Source organism: Mesoplodon mirus (genome assembly GCF_964341445.2).
Source record: "Mesoplodon mirus genome assembly, chromosome: 17".
NCBI classification, from domain to species: domain Eukaryota; kingdom Metazoa; phylum Chordata; class Mammalia; order Artiodactyla; family Ziphiidae; genus Mesoplodon; species Mesoplodon mirus.
The window spans coordinates 78,539,600-78,560,993 of record NC_138993.1 but is presented as its reverse complement, the minus strand read 5'-3'; the positions used below and the strand labels follow the sequence as shown (position 1 = coordinate 78,560,993).

At 42.4% G+C, this 21,394-nt stretch overlaps 1 protein-coding gene across 2 annotated transcripts; it reads left to right on the top strand.

Moving 5' to 3' along the window:
- Positions 1-7,959: 7,959 nt before the first annotated feature.
- On the top strand, positions 7,960-16,893 carry CHAMP1 (chromosome alignment maintaining phosphoprotein 1). Of its 2 annotated transcripts, XM_082602182.1 has the most exons (4): positions 7,960-8,262; positions 10,960-11,083; positions 12,247-12,478; positions 13,354-16,893. In XM_082602182.1, the coding sequence occupies exon 4, from the start codon at positions 13,392-13,394 to the stop codon at positions 15,870-15,872; it is 2,481 nt and encodes an 826-aa protein (XP_082458308.1). In that variant the 5' UTR covers positions 7,960-8,262; positions 10,960-11,083; positions 12,247-12,478; positions 13,354-13,391; the 3' UTR covers positions 15,873-16,893. The 2 variants fall into 2 exon arrangements, with proteins under 2 accessions (XP_082458308.1, XP_082458307.1); XM_082602181.1 differs by lacking the exon at positions 12,247-12,478.
- The last annotated feature ends 4,501 nt before the right edge of the window (positions 16,894-21,394 follow it).

Sequence of the window (21,394 nt, the reverse complement as noted above, 5' to 3'; positions counted from 1 at the left end):
AACCACAATGAGATTATCACCTCACACCTGAAAGAATGGCTATCATCTAAAAGACAACAAATAACAAGTATTGCTCAGGATGTGGAGAAAAGGGAACCCTCATGCACTTTTGTTGGGAGTGTTCATTGGTACAACCACTATGGAAAACAGTATGGAGGTTCCTCAAGAAATTAAAAATAGACCTACCATATGATGCAGGAATTACACTTGGGGGTATCTTTCTGAAGGAAACCAAAACACAAATTCAGAAAGATATATGCACCCTTATGTTCATGGCAGCTTTACTGGCAATAGTCAACATACGGAAGCCACCAAAGTGTCCATCAATAGACGATTGGATAAAGAAGTTTTCATATATATGTATGAAAACTGGACACACACACACACACACACACACACACACACACAGAGTGGAATATTACTCAGCCATAAAAAAGAATGAAATCATATGACAATATGAATGGACCTAGAGGGCATTATGCTAAGTGACATATAGCAGACAGAGAAATACAATTACCTTACGATATCACTTATATGTAGAATCTACAAAACAAATGAACAAACACAACAAAACAGAAATGGACTCATAGATGCCAAGAACATGCTGGTGGTTGCCAGATGGGAGGGAGTGGAGGGATGAGTGAAATAGTTAACAAAGATTGAGAAGTCCCAAGTTCCAGTTATAAAACAAATGTCCTGGGGTGTGTTTTACAGCATAGGGAATAGAGTCCATAATACTGTAATAACATTGTATGGTGACAAATTGTAACTAGACTTATCTTGGTGATCATTTTGTAGAGTATAAAAGTATCAAGTCACTATGTTGTGTTCCAGAAAACTAATATATAACATTGCCTGTCAAGTATACACCAATTTTAAAAAAGAAAAAATACTATCTTAAAAAGAGGATGGGGATCTTCCCTGGTGGCGCAGTGGATAAGAGGGGGAAACAGAAGTGCCAGGGCCTGGGTCACAGCAGGAGGAGGGGAGCCCAGGGGTTCCCAGGGTCCCTCCTGTCACTTCCTGTATGCAAATCCTTCCACTTTTGCCAAAGATGGGAACATGCCATTCAGTAGCTCTCACCTACCAGTTTCTGCCAGAAAAGCAAGGAAGGGTTGACCCAAAAAAGTGGCTGATCATTTTACATTCAATTGTATAAATTAGGCTACTATAAGTTGTAGCACTTTGGAGTGGAAGCCCATCAAAACCTTCCCAAATCAGTGCCTGCAGTGTTTCTCCCTCCAGCCAAACCTCCTTGTGGATGGAGACCACAAAGCTCCTTCATCCTCTTAAAGAATCCACATAGAGATCCTGGGAGGGTGGCAGACACATTAAAGTTTTCTCCACTTTTTTTTTCTCCATTAAAGCCGAGTGTGTTGAGGCAACCAGGTCCCAGCCCTCCTGCTGTCTTGTGCTCACCAGGACAAAATGCCATCTCTCCAACTATGTCAGCATATTACTATTGCCAAAGATTGCTTTTCTTTATTTCTCTTGTGCAGTGCTGTCTCTATTTGATCCACCCAAACCTAAAGCATAGATTTTTAAAATCATCCATAGTGAAAGAGGGATTCCACATTTTGCTCTGTACATGTTTGCATTGTTTGAATTTTTATAATGAGAATATATGTGTTGATTGAGGACTTCAAAGCAGACAAATATGTGAAGTAGGGAGAGGCAGGTGGGAATGGGTTGCCCCTGGACAATCAGGTGCTAGGTCTCCTGGGTTTGTCCGCATTCACATCATCTTGATGCTTCAAGGGGACTGATGCAAGCCTTAATATTTCTGATACTTTTCAAGAGAAATTATCTCTGACTTGGATGAATTCAAATATTACAGGCATGTTCAGGCTATGTAGAATAGAATGCCCAAGCTGTAATCAAGACCTGATTTTAAGTTGTCTTGTCAGCACTAGAAAGAAGATTTCAGGGGACTTCCCTGGTGGTCCAGTGGTTAAGAATCTGTCTTCCAATGAAGGGGATGCAGGTTCAATCCTTGGTCGGGGAACTAAGATCCCACATGCCATGGGGCACCTAAGCCCACGTGCTCTAGAGCCCACACACCATAACTAGAGAGAAGCCCATGAACCACAACAAAGAGGCCATGCGCTGCAACAAAACATCCCTTGAGCTGCAACTAAGACCTGACACAAATAATTTTTTTTTAAAAAATTCAAACTTGCTTAGAGCAGCAAGGTTTATTTCATATTAAAACCTTTCAGCTAAATACATCCTAGGAGTCACTCCAGCTTCAGGTGCCCCCATGAGGTCGGCTGAGGCCTCTGTGGGTCCCGTATCACAGCGCAATTTCTCCCTCTGCCCAACCCTGCCTCCTTCCATCCCTTCCCTTCCACAGGTGTTGATACAAGACCTCTGCCTGGTAAATATCCTGCATGTTCATCTTTGAGTTAGTGAAACCATGCCCAGTAGGATTAACAGAAGCTGGCACTATAATAGAAATCCTTGAGTGTGTCTCACAGAGCAGCAGATAAGGGAACAGCTTGTTAGAAGCTCCTCTGCGTGTAACTTGCCTTTACTGATTAAGGCTGCTGCCCAGTGGCAGCAAGCCAAACCCCGAGACGCTGAGGTTTGCAGCAGATAAAGGGTTTATTCATGAGGCACGCAAGTGAGGAGACGGGAGAACATTGGGCCAAATACCAAAATTTCACTCGACCATACAAAACACTGTTCAGTGTTCATTCAGTAAAGGTAACCTTAAAACTTCTTTTAGCTCTCTATAAGATGCTACCTATTCCTTCATCAAACGTATGGGCAGGTTCAAATTCATTAAATTTTTATTGTCCCCTCTATGCAGGACCAACCACTGTGAAAACTATTTGGAGTATTTTTGCATCAATAGCCATGAGGGATATTAGTTAGTAGTTTTCTTTTTTTTCATAGTATCTTTTTCTGGCTTTGGTAACAAGGTTATGCTGGTCTAAAACAATGAGTTAGAAGTGTTCCCTCCTCTTCAATTTTTAGGAAAAACATGACAAGAATTAGTATTAGTTTTTCTTTAAATGTTTGGTAGAATTCATCAGTGAAGCCATGGCTTTTTGTGTGTGTGGAGATTTTTTTATTATTAGTTCAATCTCCTTACTACTTATGGGTCTATTCAGATTTTCTATTTCTGTGTGATTTAGTCTTGGCAGGTTTTGTGTTTCTAGGAACTTGTTCATTTCTTCTAGGTTATCCGCTCTATTGGTGTATAACTGTTCATAGTGTTATTTTACAATCTTTATTTCTGTAGAACCAGTAGTAATGTCTCCACTTTCATTTCTGATTTTAGTAACTTGGTGTTCTCCTTTTTTCTTAGTTCCATCCAGCTATAGCTTTGTCAATTTTGTTGATCTTTTTGAAAAACTAACTTTTGGTTTCATTGTTTTTTTCCTATTCTCTATTTCATTTATCTCTGCTTTAACCTTTATTATTTCCTTCCTTCTGCTGGCTTTGTGTTTAGCTTGTTTTCCTTTTCCAGTTCCATAAATTGTAAAGTTAGGCTGTTGATTTGAGATTTTCTTGGTTTTTTTTTTACCACAAATATTTATAAACTTCATCCCTTTGTGGTCAGAGAAGACACTTTTTAAATCTATTGAAACTTAATTTGTGGGCTCACATACTATCTATCCTGGAAAATGTCCCCGGTGCACTTGAGAAGAGTGTATGTTCTGTTGTTTTGGGGTGGAGGGTTCTGTGTCTGTCTGTTGGCGCTAGTTGGTTTATTAAGTCCTCTATTCCCTTGCTCTTCTTCTGTCTGGTTGTTTGACCGATCATTGTGACTGGGGTATTGAAATTTCCAACTATTATTGTAAAACTATTTCTCCCTTCATTCAGTCAGTTTTCACTTCATATATTTTGACGATCTGTCATTAGGGACATAAACGTGTATAACTGTTATGTAAAACCTTTTATTAAGCCTGTGTTAGAACTTTTATTCACATGTAATGTCCCAGACTAAATCCCTCCCAGACTGAACCCAGAGGGGGTTGGACCTTGCTCTGTGCCCAAATGCAGCCTGATCCCTACTTTAACAGCCCCCTCCTGAAGGACCCCCATCGCCAGAATTCACATCCTACTACAGCATCAGTCCCTGGAGGCCCAAGTTGTCTCAGACCAACCTATGGGGTACAACTCAGATTTGGCCACCACCTCGGGGATGCGAGTCAATGTCCCTCCATTCGCTTCGAGCCACTGCTGGCTCCCACCTGTCTCATTAGCCACGCAGGCCCCAGCCTTCCAAGGCCAAGCTCACTCACACTGGGAGCAAAAAGAGCGTTAATAGCACTGGTTAAAGTCTTGTTACAAACGGGCACACAGGGCACATGAAAGCCTTCCAAGAACAGGCATCATACAGCCTTATTTCCAAGCTTTATATTGAGAAAAGCCTGATGACCATATCAAAACTATGAATGCACTTGATTCTCATGTTTACATTGATTCTTATTTAATTTGTGCTGTTTAAAAAATTGTCCAAAACTTGGAACTAAGGCAAAAGAGTGACTTCACAGCTTTCTACATCACGTCTGACTGGGTAAGGATTATTGAGTGTTTGATCTATGATCTCTTTTTGATTTGGACCCACACACATGAAGTTGTATACTAACATGTAGATTTTTGTATAGTAGAGATGTGAATGATTTCTGTCCGACAGGAAAGACAAAGCCAAAGGTTATAGGTTTATTGCCCTGTGGGACATTAACCACTTTTGTGTCTAACTAGCATTCTTTCTTCTATGGCTATATATTCTCAGTCTTATGAATTCTTTTTGAATGAGCTTTATTCTTCTCTTATTCCCTTGAGTTAATAAATCTCTGATATGTGTTCACTTTGTATCTGTGTGAGTCAGGTTTTGACCCTGTGAAAGTACCTTGACATCCACCAAAGCTGTACCCCTCACTAAAATACTAACACCGTTTTAGTTAACATTATTTTGCATTATTATAAATTAAGTAGAGAGAGTTATCTGTCTTGTTTGTAGCACTCTTAAAGTGGATAAGTTAATTGTATTAGATCTATATTATAATCTGGGCTGCTTTTATTATTTCTCTTACAGGAAGCATTCCTTAATTTATGTCTCAGTCATTTTTATAATTCATCAGATATGTATTAATGCACTAGTTTGAATTGAAAAACTGTCTTTTTTTCTGACAGAAAAGTCAGTCTGATTCTGACCACTTCATCTGACAGTGTGCGCTGGGTTTGCAGTCGTGATTCTGTGCAGGTTTTCAGTGTGTGCAGAGGCTCCATGTCATTATCCTTTACGCAAATATGACAAATGACAAAGCCCAACGCCATTTTGGTTGTGTTTTGGGGTCCTCATCCCCAGAGGCTGTTAAGGTTGTCACTTCTGGCTGCAATTTTAGTTCACCTGCCTCCACCCATTCATTCCCTTCTTCAAGTTTGGCACCTGGAATCTAGTGTAAGTTGAGAGAACACCCAGATTAGTTATTAAAAAGTATGTGTTAAGTAGGAGCCTTAAACTAGATTTTGTTTGAAAGCCTGTAAGTCCTCATTTTAGTGGGTTGTGTAAGAGTTATTTCTGCTTTCTTTGCATACTTTCAAGTTTAGGGCACTATTCTGAGAAGCTTTAAAATACCAAAATTTCTATAATTGGGAGTTCGTTTGTGTTATTCATCTTGAAGTATTTACATATTCTAGAGCTACAATAGCTTTGTTTACATAATTTCAATTCAAAAAAATGGCAGGAGGTTTTTTGGTGTTTTGTTATTTTTGGTTGTTGTTGTCTATTCATAAAGAAAACATCAACGAAAAAGATGCAGTTACTGTCCCATCACAATCTAGATATTGGCTTCCAGAAGTTGCCCTATGCTAGAGGCTTGTTCAGAGTTCATTTTGAATAATCAACTCATTCTAACACAGGAGAAGAAAACAAAGTAAAGAACTTGTTCAAACTACAGCCTGCAGCCACAATGAGCCTTGTTTCTAAAGGTGAATTTCATAACAGAAGGTAAAAAGGCCCCAGAGGCTTCTTAAAGGAAAGGAATCCAGAACTCCGAAGCTCCAGCAGTATCCCCACACCCCACAGCTGCCTCTAGATGGAAGGGACTCCTTTCTGCAGATGAACTAAAGGAACAGGTACACATCTACACATTGATATTTCACTGACACGTCACTCCAACTGATCTTCACCAATGGCAGAAATAATAAACTGATATCTTGCTAACAGTCTCTGGGCTCTAACCAGTTCTTTAACTGGAAATTGTGTGATATGGATGACAAATTAAACTACCTTTCAGGAGGTGGCCTCACAAGTAACAACAATAAAAGGCTGCAACAACAATACAGGGTTGCAAGTTATTTTGGTAACGCTGACATAACAACAACACTTATTAAAGACTTTTAAAATACAGACGTAAAAGAAAAACAGCACTCCATCTATTCCCAAGCTGAATTTCACAATAGCTTCATATTCAAGATAACAATCTCAAAAGTTCTTAAAATATAAAACTTGATCTAAAAGATCTCATTTCTACATTTAAAATTTACAGCTTTAAACGTGTTTTTATTTGCATTTTTATTATTAAAGCTGAAGACTTTTTTGTTTATTGGACATTTATGTTCTTCTTTTCTAAACAACCCGTGTCCTTTGCCTGTATTTCTAGTGAGGTTTCAACTTTTATTTTTTGACACAGAACTTTTTCATAAGTTAGGAGACAAGAGTTCGTTTCAGGGTTGGGCCTTGGAGGATGGGAAGCGTTTGCCTAGGTAAAGACGAATGGTGTTCGTTTACCTGTGGTCCCGTCACCCATTCCCCCTCCCTTTCCCCTCCCAGCAGTGAGTTTACAGTGTACCTGGGCAGGTACTCTTCAGCCCAGGCAGTGCCTCCATCCAGGAGTCCACGCAGCTCAGGTAAAAGATAACTGAAAATTGTAAAGCCTTTAATTATGTGGAAGGTCTTCTTTTAAAGCTATTAAATCTAGGGCTTCCCTGGTGGTGCAGTGGTTAAGAATCCGCCTGCCAGTTCAGGGGACACGGGTTCGAGCCCTGGTCCAGGAAGATCCCACATGCCGTGGAGCAACTAAGCCCGTGCGCCACAACGACTGAGCCTGCACTCTAGAGCCCGCGAGCCACAACTATTGAGCCTGCACCTTAGAGCCCATGCTCCGCAACAAGAGAAGCCACTGCAATGAGAAGCAACTAGAGAAAGCCCGCGCACAGCAACAAAAACCCAACACAGCCAAAAATAAATAACTAAATAAAGAGCTATTAAAACCGGTCAAGGGCTTCCCTGGTGGCGCAGTGGTTGAGAGTCCGCCTGCCGATGCAGGGGACGCGGGTTCGTGCCCCGGTCCGGGAAGATCCCACATGCCGCGGAGCGGCTGGGCCCGTGAGCCATGGCCGCTGAGCCTGCGCGTCCGGAGCCTGTGCTCCGCAACGTGAGAGGCCACAGCAGTGAGAGGCCCGCGTACCGCAAAAAAAAAAAAAAAAACGGTCAAAAGTATGGATCATTTTGCTACAAAAACAAAAATCTGAAAATTTCCTAGAAAGCACCCCAGATACTATTTAAAGTTAGACTATTTCCAGAAATTAAAAGAATCCAAGGTTTTAAATTTGGCGTGAAAGTGAGCATAAAACAAAAAACACAGGCATAGACCAGAGATGCCTGCAACTGAGGTAGTGGATGCCGTTGGCTCCCACAGGGAACCTGGCGGCCAGCCGTTTTCCTCCCTACGCAGCACTGTCTCGGCGGTGCACTTAAGCGCCACGGAGCTGTTAACTTTAAAGAACCCGGCCAAAGACAGAAACATATCCCAAACTCCGAGCGGCCGGGTGGTCCCAGGCCGCGGCTCGGACCCGCGACCCGGCGGGAGGGACAAGTGCAGCCACCCTGCCAGCCCTCACCGTCCAGGGGAGTGGAGACAGTCCCTGAGGCCCGCCTGCTCGCTGGAACTTCTGGGGCGGAACCGGGGCGGGCGCGTCCGGGGGGCGGAGTGGGAGCATGCGTCACTTCCGGGGGCGGGGGCGGGCCGCTCAACAGACCATCGCTCTCTCCACAAAGCGGCGCTCCGCGACCAGCGATCTGATTGGTCTTCGCGGGAGGGCGCGCAGCGCCAAACTCGCTTCCCGTCAGCCCCCTCCGGCCCATTCTGTGGCCGCGCGCACGTTCGCGCACCCGGAGCTCGCGCCTGCGCCTCGTCGCCATTCGGGAGGCCGCCTTGCCGCAGGACCTCGCGGAGCCGCCTCGGACCGCGAGCCCGGCCTCCCGCACTCCTTCCCCGCCTGGACGCCGCCCGCGGCTCACCGGTGAGAAGCGGGGCTGGCAGGGAGGGGCGTCGTCCGGGCCGCAGTCCCGAGGAAGCCTGGGGCGGCCGCCGAGGAGGGGCCCGGCAGCTGGCGCCGGCGGGCGGGGTAGGGCCGCGGGCGGGGTAGGGCCGCGGGCGGGGTAGGGCCGCCGGCACTAGGGGTGGGAGGCCCTGCGTCATCCCGTGGAGGCACGAAACGTTTTGTTTAAAACCGTACTGGGAAGGCGGGACCCGGCCCCGCGAGGGTCCGGTCCTGGAGGCAGTTTTCTCTGCCGCCCTCGGCTGCGTGGGCTTTGTCATCAGTGCTGTTCAGAAGTCGGCGGGGCAACCCACGGAGGGGGAGAAATGTGGTGTGCATCTGATAACCCAGCAACAAAAAGCTGTGTAAAAGTGGGCAGAGGGCTTGAGTGGGGGTCTCTCCCGGGAAGATGTGCAGATCGCCAGGCAGCACATCAAAGGATGCTCTTAGACGGCAGAGTTACGGAGAGGGAATCCAGAACGAGATGCCGCTTCACACCCAGAGTGTTGGTTCGGACGTGGAGAAATTGGAACACTCCTGCACTGGTGGCTGGGAATTAAAATGGAGCGGCCATCAGCTGTGGAAAACGGTTTAGTGGTTCCTCAAAAGTGTCAACATGGGTTGCCACATGGTCCAGCACTTCCCCTCCTAGGTGTGAACTCCAAAGAATTGAAAGCAGGGACCCAGGTACTTGGTCACCAGTGTTCAGAGCAGCCTTCTTCGAAGCAGCCAAAAGGCGGTGACACTCTAAATGACCATCAGCAGGTGAACGGGAAAAAAGTTGGAATGCTGCTTATCCGTAAAAAAGAATAAAATTATGATACATGCTTCAGTTTAGACGTGCTAAGTGAAATAAGCCAGACACAGAAGAGCAAGTGTTGTATGATTCGACTCAAAGAGGGTATTGTTGAACGGGTGTAGAGTTTCTGCTTTAGTTAACAGTAACATGTTATTTGTTTATCGGTTGTAACAAATCTACCGCACTAATACAGGGTGTTAATAATAGGACAGAGTATGTGCATGGGGAGGAAAGGAGGTATGTGAGAACAGAGAACTTTCTGTTCAGTTTTTCTTTGAACCTAAAACGTCTCTAAAGTTTAATAATTTTTAAAAAATCATTAAGGATGAAGAGCCGTGCTACTGTGTATATATTAATAGAGCAAATTAGCTTTAGACGTGCTCTGCATATTGAGTTTACATGGGAGAGCTGTGCATCAAAGTGTTTTAAAAGACCAGTGGTGCTAGATGTTAAGAAAGAAACTGGATGGGAAATGGAAATAGGTGTGATACCATATGGTAGATCTTCACTGAAAAATACAGGCTGATGGACTGGCAAAACACTCGTGATTAAAGCTTATGTTTTTTAGACACAATATGTGGTCTGTAGAGGTGAAATGTAGGATGAGAACTTTTTATTAACCTGCACAATGTAGAGTTACTTTCATAATTAGGCTAAGGAACTCTGAAACTTAGAGGAAAAAAATGCTGTAATCTGGAAGGTGGAAGTAACCTCAGTTTCTAGCCTCTGCCCAGCAGCTGAATTCTGAACTCAATTCTGCAACATCCCCATGGGGAAGACATCATTACTGTTACAGCAGAGATCCAGAGTCAGGAAATCAGGGTCTTCTGTTGCTTTCTTTGACCTGATTGTTGTGATCTTTAACAAGTCACTTCTCTCCCTCAGCATCGCTTTTCTCAATTATAAAATGATGCGGTTGGACTGAAGTCCTCTGAGGATCCTTCCGGTCCTGTACTAATCATTGGCTCCCAGTTACGGAGGCTCCTGCCTGACCAAGCAGCTCACTCTAGTCCATGTTGGAGTACTTGGTAAAACTTCATGTTGAGCTGAAATCTCTTTTCCTGCTGGCTTCCACTTTTTTTTTGGACAGCTTGCATATTATCCATAATTCTTCCTCTTTTGAAGTTAAGTGTCTGTGCTCACAAATGACATGTTTTTAAAGACTTCCTACCATTCTCTTTGCTTTCTTTTGCATATTCCCACTGTTTGGACTCAAGATCTTCAAGTGTCCTTCCTGCCCAGAGCTGGAGACAGTGATCCACTGGGATACCCTGCCCAGTGCAGTTCACTATAGTCCTATGTTTTGCAATTGATATTTGGATTCTAAATGTTTGATAAATTTCATCTGTCTGATTTGGGCCCATTTACTGGCTTTTCAGGATCTTACTAAATTCCACTGTATTAGGTTGGTCAAGATATTTGAGAAAAAACCTGGATAGATAGCAGAACGTTATTATGGTCCTTCATCAGACGCGGACTGCCTAACCTTGAGCAAGTTATTAATGTCTAGATTTGAGTTTCCTCAACTATAAGAAGTTTTAATTGACAAAATAGCCTGTAGTTACGGCAGGAGTCTTCTGAGTGCTTGTCACGTTAGCTGAAGTTAGATGGTGGGTTTGAGAAGGGTTTGGTTGGGTTAGGGTCAGGCATTAATTCCATAGTGGATCATTAAAATAAAATTCAACAAGGCTGGTGTCGTGGATAGTATCTACTGGAGTCTTTGGTGTCGTTTCATTAAAGTTAGTGTCCGGGCTTTGGATTGGACCCCTCTTGCTGTTGGAAGGGGCAGGGTAGTGAGGGAAATTGGCAGAATTCTGTTACAGAGGAAACAAATTTTCACAGAGAAGTAATTTTGATTCCCCTTCCTTTGTTTTTTTCAGGTTCAACTGCTCATCTTTGTCCTTTTTCATGCACTACACACTGTCTTCTGTGGTTTAGTCGAAAAGACATGTAGACTTGCCTGCCCTTTAGAGACCACTTTTAAGACTTCTAGTAAGACAGCTGGTAAGTCTACTAGGGAAAAAGCATGTTGGTCTGTATTTCTTCCCCATTCTAAAAGTACTTGTCCTGGATTTTTATTGTAAATTAAATATACAATATTTAATAACGGTATTATACCAGCATTGCTTTGCATGTATTTTTGTGTGCTTTTAACATTTCTTTCTAACGTTTAAGAGAATATTTTATGATGAGTACCTTTTTGAAAAGTGCTTGGAGTTCTTGAGGGCAAACTATAAAAGCATACACACCCATATATATAATGATGCATGAACATGTGCTAAATATGTTAGTTACAGAATCCGTTTTAGCAGTTGTTGGATACCCATGCTAAGAAGAGCATACCAGATGGAGCTGGTGGGGAATAGAATAGAGCCCAGAATAGCATCATACACAAAACTTAGTAATTGCCAAATAGAACATTACATGTCATTGGTTACATGTGTAATCAATGTTGAGACGACTGAACTATCCATTTGGGGTCAAAAATAGGCTGGATCCCAGAGGATTAAAGATACAAATGTAAGAAAAGAATGAAGTTACCATTATTATAGGGAAAATATTGAGTGATTAAAAAAATAATGGAATGGAAGGCATAACTTAAAACACAGTCATACAAGGGAAGCACTTTTAAGTTTTTAATTTTTATGTAAACTGATTGTATGTAGTAAAAAAAAAATCATAATTAAAGTCGAGACAAATAATAAAGTGAGAAGATAGTTTCCATAAAAGGACTGACTTCTTTCACATACAAAGACTATTTACAAATAATTAGGAAAAATGGGCAAAGCACATCCTAGAAAAAGAAATACACATGGCTGATAAACAAGGGGAAATATCTCACTAGTGAGATACCAGTTTTCACCTAAGAAGTAGAAAGGCTTAGAAGTTGAATGATACTCCGATGCTGAGGGAGCTGGGGAATTAGTCTTCACATCAACACTCTTGGTTGGTGTGTAATAGTACTATAACTTTTTGAGAGTTTGGTAAAATGTCAGTTTCAATTGCAAATAGCCTTTGAACCAGGTAATCCATTTCTAGGAATTTCCCTTTCAGAAATACTCTCACATTCAAAGGAGATTCAGTGCTTACTCTGTATGTAAAAATATCCTAGAAAATGCCTTCTAATTCAACAGAACTCCTGAAACCTGTATCTGCCCTTACTATAGAAACACAGAAACCTGGCCCAGTTGTTTCCAGAATCACCAAAACATGTACCTCTCACTTCCCTGGAGTCTGGCCCTGTTGTTTCTCCTGAGCCACAGACACCTTCTCTTCCTTAAATGAAAGCTCGTTGCAGAAAAAACATGCTTAATATCTCATTTGTGTAGAATGTGTAAACATAGACCTTCTCTTCGGTGACACTTGAGTACAGTGGCTACCCCTGGGGAGTGATACTTTGTGAGTACCTTGTACTGCATGAATGAGTATGTTTTTAACTGTGAGCTTCTGTTACTTTCACCACCTTAACAAGGCTAGCTTAAAAGTTTAAAAGTCTTATTTTCTGGCAAGCAAGTTGCCTCAAGGGTGTCCTCCATCTGAATTGCCGTTTTTGGCAAACTCCATCACATCATTCAAGATCTCTGCTTGAGTGCCTTCTCTGTGTTGCCCTCCACATTCTTATCTTCCCAACTGATATAAGCACCATATTGCAAGACACCCCTTTAAACCCAAGCGCCTAGAAAAGCATGGGGCACAAAATAATTTATTAAATGAATGGATAAAAGTATATTAGGATGGATAAAACATTACAAGATATGTTGACTTTTTTTTAAAGCTGTCTTTTCATGTTAGATTTAGTTTAACAAGTGCTTTCTGAAATGGACCTAAAGTTCCTTGCTCTGCCTTAATAGCCTAGCTTTAGCTTTGATATTTACTCAGCTTTGCATACTGACAGCTTGTTGATTCGCGGTTTTAGAGTCAAAGTGTAAGGCACATGCAATAGGTAATTATAGAGTGAAGCTTGGGTCCCTGATAGTCCTATAACCTGGGTAAGTCATTTCTTTGAACATTAGTTTCTTCATCTGTAAATGAAAGTAATATTTGAGTCATATTGTTAGGAGTGTTAAATGAGATGATGTATATAAAAATAGCAGAGTTCCTGGGACTCAGTTGAAAATTAATTATTATTTTTCCCATCTCTTCAAAATCTTTATAGATATTATCTAATAAATGCATGTGCCATTCTAGACTTATACAAGTATAGAATGGACTAGAAACAGCATTTTATTCAAAATTATGTTCTCTGAAAATCATTTATTTCTACTTTATTGCAGCACTGTTTTTAAAGAATATAATCGTGTATGTTAGTAAAATGGAAGTATTCCAGGAACTTCATAAGCCATCGGCACGTTTGGAGTGTGACCACTGCAATTTCAGAGGCACAGATTATGAAAATGTACAAATCCACATGGGTACCATCCATCCAGAATTTTGTGATGAAATGGATGCTGGTGGGTTAGGTAAAATGATATTTTACCAGAAAAGTGCAAAGCTATTTCACTGCCATAAATGCTTTTTCACCAGCAAGATGTACTCTAATGTTTACTATCACATCACATCCAAACATTCAGCCCCAGAGAAATGGAATGAGAAACCAAAAAATCAGTTAAACAAAGAAGCAGATCCTGTGAAAAGCCCTTCTGTTCCTGAACACCAGAAAATGGCCTCTAATTCAGCAGAACTCCTGAAACCTATACCTGCCCTTTCCATAGAAACACAGAAATTTGGCCCAGTTATGTCTCCAGAATCACCACAACCTACTCCTCTTCCTTCCCTGGACTCTGAGAAACCGGGCCCTGTTGTTTCTCCTGAGCCACAGACACCGTCTCTTCCTTCTCCCGAGCCTCCAAAACCTGCCCCTGTTTCTTCTCCTGAACTTCCAAAACCAGTCCCTCTTGTGTCTGAATCTCAGAAACCAGTCCCTGTTCCTTCTCCAGAACCACAGAAACTTGCTCCCGTATCTCCTGAGCCAGTAAAGGCAACTCTTACTAATCCCAAACCCCAGAAACACTCCCATTTCCCAGAAACATTGGGGCCACCTTCAGCCTCATCTCCAGAGTCACCAGTTCTGGCTGCCTCCCCTGAACCTTGGGGACCATCCCCAACTGCGTCTCCAGAGTCTCGGAAGCCAGTCCGGACTGTTTCCCCTGAGCCAAGGAAGCTGTCCCCATCGGAGTCTCCTGAACCTTGGAAGCCATTCCCTGCTGTGTCCCCAGAGCCTCGGAGACCAGCCCCAGCTGTGTCACCAGGTTCTTGGAAGCCAGGGCCACCTGGGTCCCCCAGGTCTTGGAAATCCAGTCCGTCCGCATCATCAGGACCTTGGAAGCCAGCTAAACCTGCTCCATCTGTGTCTCCTGGACCTTGGAAACCAATTCCTTCTATATCACCTGGACCTTGGAAACCAACTCCATCCATGTCCCCTGCGTCCTGGAAGTCTTCATCAGTCTCACCTGGTTCCTGGAAATCTCCCCCCGCATCTCCTGAGTCGTGGAAGTCTGGCCCACCAGAACTCCGAAAGACAGCTCCCACCTTGTCACCTGAACATTGGAAGACAGTTCCTCCAGTGTCTCCTGAGCTCCGTAAAGCAGGACCTCCCTTGTCTCCTGAGCTTCGCAAACCAGGCCCACCACTGTCCCCAGAGATCCGTAGTCCAGCGGGATCTCCAGAGCTCAGAAAACCCTCAGGGTCTCCAGAGCTTTGGAAGCTTTCCCCTGAGCAGCGGAAAACTTCTCCTGCTTCACTTGATTTTTCTGAGTCCCAGAAAGGTTCCCGTGCTGGTTCCCCTGATCTCTGGAAGTCTTCCTTTTTTATTGAACCTCAGAAACCTGTCTTCCCTGAGACCCGGAAACCAGGTCCTTCTGGGCCATCTGAGTCCCCTAAAGCTTCCTCTGATATCTGGAAGCCTGTTCTCTCTATTGATGCTGAGCCTAGAAAACCTGCCCTGTTTTCTGAGCCTACCAAAACAGCCCCTCCTGCTTCTCCTGAACCACGAAAACGTGCTCTTTTTCCAGAGCCCCGGAAACATGCCCTTTTCCCCGAACTTCCCAAAGCTGCTGTCTTCTCAGAATCTCAGAAGGCAGTTGAGCTTGGTGATGAACTACAGGCAGATGCCATAGACGATCAAAAGTGTGATGTTTTGGTTCAGGAAGAACTACTAGCTACACCTAAGAAACTCTTAGAAGACACTTTATTTCCTTCCTCAAAGAAGCTCAAGAAAGACAACCAAGAGAACTCGGATGCTGAGCTTAGTAGCAGTGAGTATATAAAAACAGATTTGGATGCGATGGATAGTAAGGGCCAAGAATCGAGCAGTGATCAAGAGCAGGTTGATGTGGAATCTGTTGATTTTAGTAAAGAGAACAAAATAGACATGACTAGTCCAGAGCAGTCCAAAAATGTCCTGCAGTTTACTGAAGAAAAAGAGGCTTTTATCTCTGAAGAAGAGATTGCAAAATACATGAAGCGTGGAAAAGGAAAGTATTATTGCAAAATTTGTTGCTGTCGTGCTATGAAAAAAGGTGCTGTTTTGCATCATTTGGTTAACAAGCATAATGTCCACAGTCCTTACAAATGTACAATTTGTGGAAAGGCTTTCCTTTTGGAATCTCTCCTTAAAAATCATGTAGCAGCTCATGGGCAAAGTTTACTTAAATGTCCACGTTGTAATTTTGAGTCAAATTTTCCAAGAGGCTTTAAGAAACATTTAACTCATTGTCAAAGCCGGCATAATGAAGAGGCAAATAAAAAGCTAATGGAAGCACTGGAAGCTCCCCTGGAGGAGCAGCAAATTTGATTTTTAAATGCAGTGTGGATATATGCTCCACAGAGTTTTTTATTGAACCCATTGTTGAAAGTATAGTTAAATAGCCTAGTTGGATCAGTAGATGTTGACATGTATGGTGTACTGTGTCTCAGTAGTGTTACAAAGCATAAGCATTTGGTTATTTTTTTCTTGATCTTTGTTTATGTGGTTGTTGTGTAAGTCAATAAATTCATATTGTATATTCCAGATGGGTAAAATTAATTTCAGTATATTTGAATAATATGAAGAGGTAGGCATTCCATTTAACAATCAAGAGCAAGTTGTACTCAATTTAAAACATCTAGTTAAAGTGTATCTTACTGTGCAACTAATTTCAGACATTGGAAATTATTTGTTAGAATGTTTAAGAATTAGGCATGAAATTTTTGAGAAATTTTGTTCTCAAGTATTTTCACATCAAAAATTATTTTAAAGTTTCTATTTGGTCATATAAAATTATTTATAAATCTTGAACCCCTTCTAGGTGTTTATTAACTTTTATATTATGGAAGATTGGAGTCTCAGGGTTGCTGATTTTCTGCTAAAAGAGGGGAAATTGAGTCCGTTTAAAAAATAGTTTGCAGCCTTCTCCTGTAGGAAACTGAGAAACATGAGTGTGATTTTAGGCCTTGTCTTTAGTTGTTTCCTTTAGAGTCTTCCATTCTGGACCTTACCCCAAGATCTGGCCCTTCACTTCCCTGTGAGCTCAAGCCAACAGATGATCCTTATTTGCCAAATGTGTTAGGGTTGCACCTCCTACTCCTGGGCCTTCCGCACCATCTGTCGGGGCTTCAGACCAGGGTAATGAGCAGAACTGAAAGTCTTCCGGATTCACAACAAAAGATTTTATAAATAGACATTACTGTTTAGGAGTACATCAGTTTTATGTTTTTCACAGTTGTTACTGTAAATACCTTGTGCCTGTTAATGGATTATTTTATTCTAAAATATTTTGTCAAATGTGTATCAATCAAATTAAAAACAAAGGCTTTCATGTTAGCAACATATTCATGTGTGTTTTCTTTTGTGTAACTTTCATTGTGTGATACCAAATTCCATTATTCTTTCCTATTTCCTCTTGTTTTTAGCATACTAACTTTCATACCTGGAGCAGCATTTTCTAAGCTCGGTTTTCTCCGAGTTCTGTGGTCAGGTAGGTTTAGGGAAACACTGTACAGTCATCCCTTGGTATCCACAGGGAATCAGTTCCAGGACCCCCTGCAGGTACCAAAATGCAGGGATGCCCAAGTCTCTTATATAAAAGCCTGTAGTATTTGCATATAACCTACACATGTCCTCCCATGTGCTTTAAATCCAGGGATGCCCAAGTCCCTTATATAAAAGCGTGTGGTATTTGCATATAACCGACACGTGTCCTCCCACGTGCTTCAAATCATCTCTACATTACAGTGCCTAGTACAATGTAAATGCTATATAAATAGTTGCCAGCAAGTGGCCAGTTCAAGTTTTGCTTTTTGGAACTTTCTGGAAATTTTTTTCTAATATTTCTGATCTGTGATTGGTTGAATCCACGAATGTGGAAACCAAGGATACAGAGGCCTGGCTACATTAGGCTCTCTGTATGAAAATTCTCATTAATCCACATTAGCCTATTAAAGGTCATTTAATCTCAGTGGTGGTCAATCCTGAGTGCTTCATTTAAACAATGGGAAGCATTTAGTGCCATAAGGACTCTGATACATAGCCAGGGTTGAGATACTGGCTTTTATCAAGGTGTTCCCAGACACTTGAACAAGGAGTGCTTTATTCATGGCATCCAAATGCATATGCCAATTGGGAATACAATGTTTAGATAATGCTGGGAAGATCTTACAAGCTTCAGACCTGTCACTTCTTTGGAGAGCACAGTCTGGCAGGAAAGGTACTGGTTGATGGGATTGTTGGTTTATACTGGGCACCTTGACAACAAGCTTCCAGTTCTGGAGTTTGCTTCTAGGCTTGATGCCAGCAAGTAGGAGAGGTAAGATATCTTGGCTATATCCATCTTGTATACTGACTTGATTAAAACTATGGGTAGAAAAACAGGCCTCCAGTGCCCAGAAACCCTTTTGAAGCCTGCAATCAAATCAACCATGTTTGAGCATGTAACAACATGCAACAGGTTCTTAGGACTTTACACTTTTTGGTGCAGACTTCTCACAGAGTCCTTCCTATATCTTTGCTCAAGAGGGAGCTAACTAGATCCTATGACTTGCCATCTCATGTCGGTTTTTTACTAATATTTTTATAAGATAGAGGATATTACGCTAGGGTAAGCACTGGTGATGTGTGTGTAGTTTTGGTATTAAGGCCTTAATTTTAGTTGACCAAACCGTGATGTTCTTGGCTCACCTCAGTTGTGGCTTCCCACTTTTTTCTCCTTTTACCTCTAAGGTCAAGGGTTAGTTAGCTGTGCCCTTACTTTAGAACCTGTTTATGTTCTTTCTAATCGGTGGTAACTTCGCCTTCTATACAATAGCAACCCTCACTAGTCAATATGACCCACTCTGTATCTTTTCATTTTCTTATTTACCTATGAAATTACAACTTTCTAATGAACTGTCCAGTGATTTTACATAACATGAAAGGGAATAAAAATTACCGTACCATTTTTACATAACATTCATGGTCTTGATGCCATTATATTTTAGGTAGCCAACTTAGTTTTCATTAATTTGACTCTGAGTACGTGAATTGTAATGTGTGTGTAGCAGATGCTGCTTTTGTTTTTAATATTGGTGTAGATTCCATAGCTTTGTCTTGGTTGAAGACAGACTGATGCTTAATCAAATCTGATCTGCAAGCATCACAAAATGAAGAAGGGTGCCTCTTTAAAGTGAATTACACCCTTAGATTAAAAAAAAAAAAACCCGGAAATTGTCTCCTTTCTCAATCTAGCTATTTCTGTTCACATGTAATTTTGATCATTCACTTCCTATTGCTGCTATACATTGCATGAAATTTTGTGGCTTGAAACAATGCAGATCTGCTTTCTTACAGTTACGAAGTTCACTGGGCTGAAGTCAAGGTGAGAGCAGGGCTGCATTCTTTCCTGGGGGCTCTAAAAGGAAATGCATTCCCTTCGCTTTTCCAGCTTCTAGAGGCCAGCTGCACTCTCCGCATGATTCCCTTCCTGCATCTGTGAGCAAGCACATAGCATCTCTGACCCTGCTTCTGTTATCACATGTTTCTCTGACTCTTTCCCTCATACACTTAAGGACCCGTGTGATTACATTGGGCCCCTAGATAATCTAGGATGATCTGTATTTTAAAGTCAGCTCATTCGCAACCTTAAATCTCTGACATAAAAACTACCACACTCACAGATTCTGGCAATCTTGTACTTGGGGGCCATTCTGCCTTCCACACCCGAGCTTGACAATAGGGGTTGTGGTTCCTCTGCTCGGCCTATAGCAAGCCAGGTTGGGTTTCTTTGGCAACATGTCTGTTGCCACCGCCTCACCGGTCTAGGCCCTCCTCGGTGGTGCAGTAGGACTGCTCCACAGTGTGGGGCCTCCAGTACCAACCCCAGCCCACCCTTTACACACCAAAATAAGGTCTCCACAATACTGATTGTGTGTTGCGTTCTTTATACAAAATTACCCCTTAAGGTACAGTTACTTAAGGCCGTCCATTGTCGAACCACACCTTACTCAGTAACCTTCTCAGCCCACCTCATGATACTTGGTCGGTCCTTCCTGTTAAAGTCCTACCCTTACTAAGCCTGGCACGGTTCTCTCCACCCTCCAAGTCTACTATTGCAAGACTACTTTTTTCATTTTATGAATGGAGAAAAAATACCTATAGGACTGATTTGGACCTAATTTAGCGTTAATGCAACACGGGAATGCTATTTGTTGTTACAAATACCCCACAGTGGATGCTACATTCAACCCTAAAACTGAAAATGCTGTTGGAATAAAATATGACATTTCAACCCCTTTGATCCTGATCAACTACCAGCTTAGTTGGATTGAGCATACTTTCAATTAACTTTGCTTCTAACACCCACTGATCTCTTGTAAATGTTTGCCATGGGCCACAAGGAGGATTAGATTAAGTGGATGGGAAGCCTACTAAATTCTTACTATATTTGTATAAATGGAAGAGTTCTAGGTAAAGTGAACAAAATTCTAACTTGAATCATAAAAACAGTCATGGCCCCTCAGTCATTTCCCAGACTTGAGCCAGTTTACAGACCTTGAATGAAGGGGAGGCTGGGTTCCCTTGAGCAAGAATCCCAGTACACTGCCAAAAATTTATACTGTTAACCTTTTCCCCAGCCTTCCCCAAAGGTACAGATGGCCATTTACCAGGGTGGCTGCACTGGGGAAAAGGAACTAATCAGACCCTTCAGGAATGCCTGGACACTGGTTCTGAACTGACACTGATTCCAGAAGACACCAAGCATAACTGTGGCCCTCCAGTCAGAGTAGGGGCTTATGGAGGTCAGATAATCAATGGAGTTTCAGCTCAGGTTCATCTCACAGTGGGTCCAGTATCCCCAAACCATCCGGTGGTCATTTCTCCAGTCCTAGGACGCATAATTACAGTAGACATACTCAGGAACTGGCAGTATCCCCACGTTGGTTCCCTGACCTGTGAGGTGAGGGCTATTATTGTGGGAAAGGCCAGTAGGAAGCCTCTAAAATTGCCTCAACCTAGGAAACATGTAAATCCAAAGCAATCGGGCAGAGAGGATTCTGGGAAGATGGTGGAGTAGGAAGCCCCAGGAATCTGTCTCCCCACCTAGACAGCAACTGCACTGGGAGAATTCATCTGATATAACTATTTTGGAACTCTGGAGTCTATTGAAGGCTTGCAACTTCCAGGGGAAGAACTGGACAGTAAACTGTGGTTAATTTTGGTCAATTTTGGCTTTTCACAGAGTAGCAGCTACTTGTTCCCTACCCAGAGCCATGCAAGCATCTTGCACACAACTTGCAGGAGCTAGTGTGGGTAAAAAGGGCCCTGTCTTGCAAATACCGAGCATCTGTGCTTTGATTTCTAGTTGCTGCTTTTGCTCACAGAGGTGCAGACAAAGAGGCAGGCAGCCATTCCTTTTGTAAATACCTCCACCTCTCGCTGAAGTGACTTTCAGGTGATTTAAAGGGCCAGCGCCCTCCCCCACCCCCTGCCCCTGACACACTTCATTTTTTGCTTTTCTCCTTTTGGGAGCCAGACACTAAATACTACTGCATATACAGGGAAAATTAGAAAGTGACTGTACCTGCCCAAGGGAGGGCTCAGAAGAGACATATAAAAAGACACTATTTGCACTTCAGGCTGATCCTTGGCACAGAGACAGCCTACAACAGTAAAACAAATAAGTACATAAATAATAAACATAGCAAACCCTGGGGAAGAGGGAGAATCTGATTTCCAGAGTTACACATTATTACATTCAAGTGTCCAGTGTTCAACAACAACAACAAAATCACAAGGCACACAAAGAAAAAGGAAAGTATGGCCTGTGCAAAGGGAAAAAACTCAACAGACTCTGTCCCTAAAAA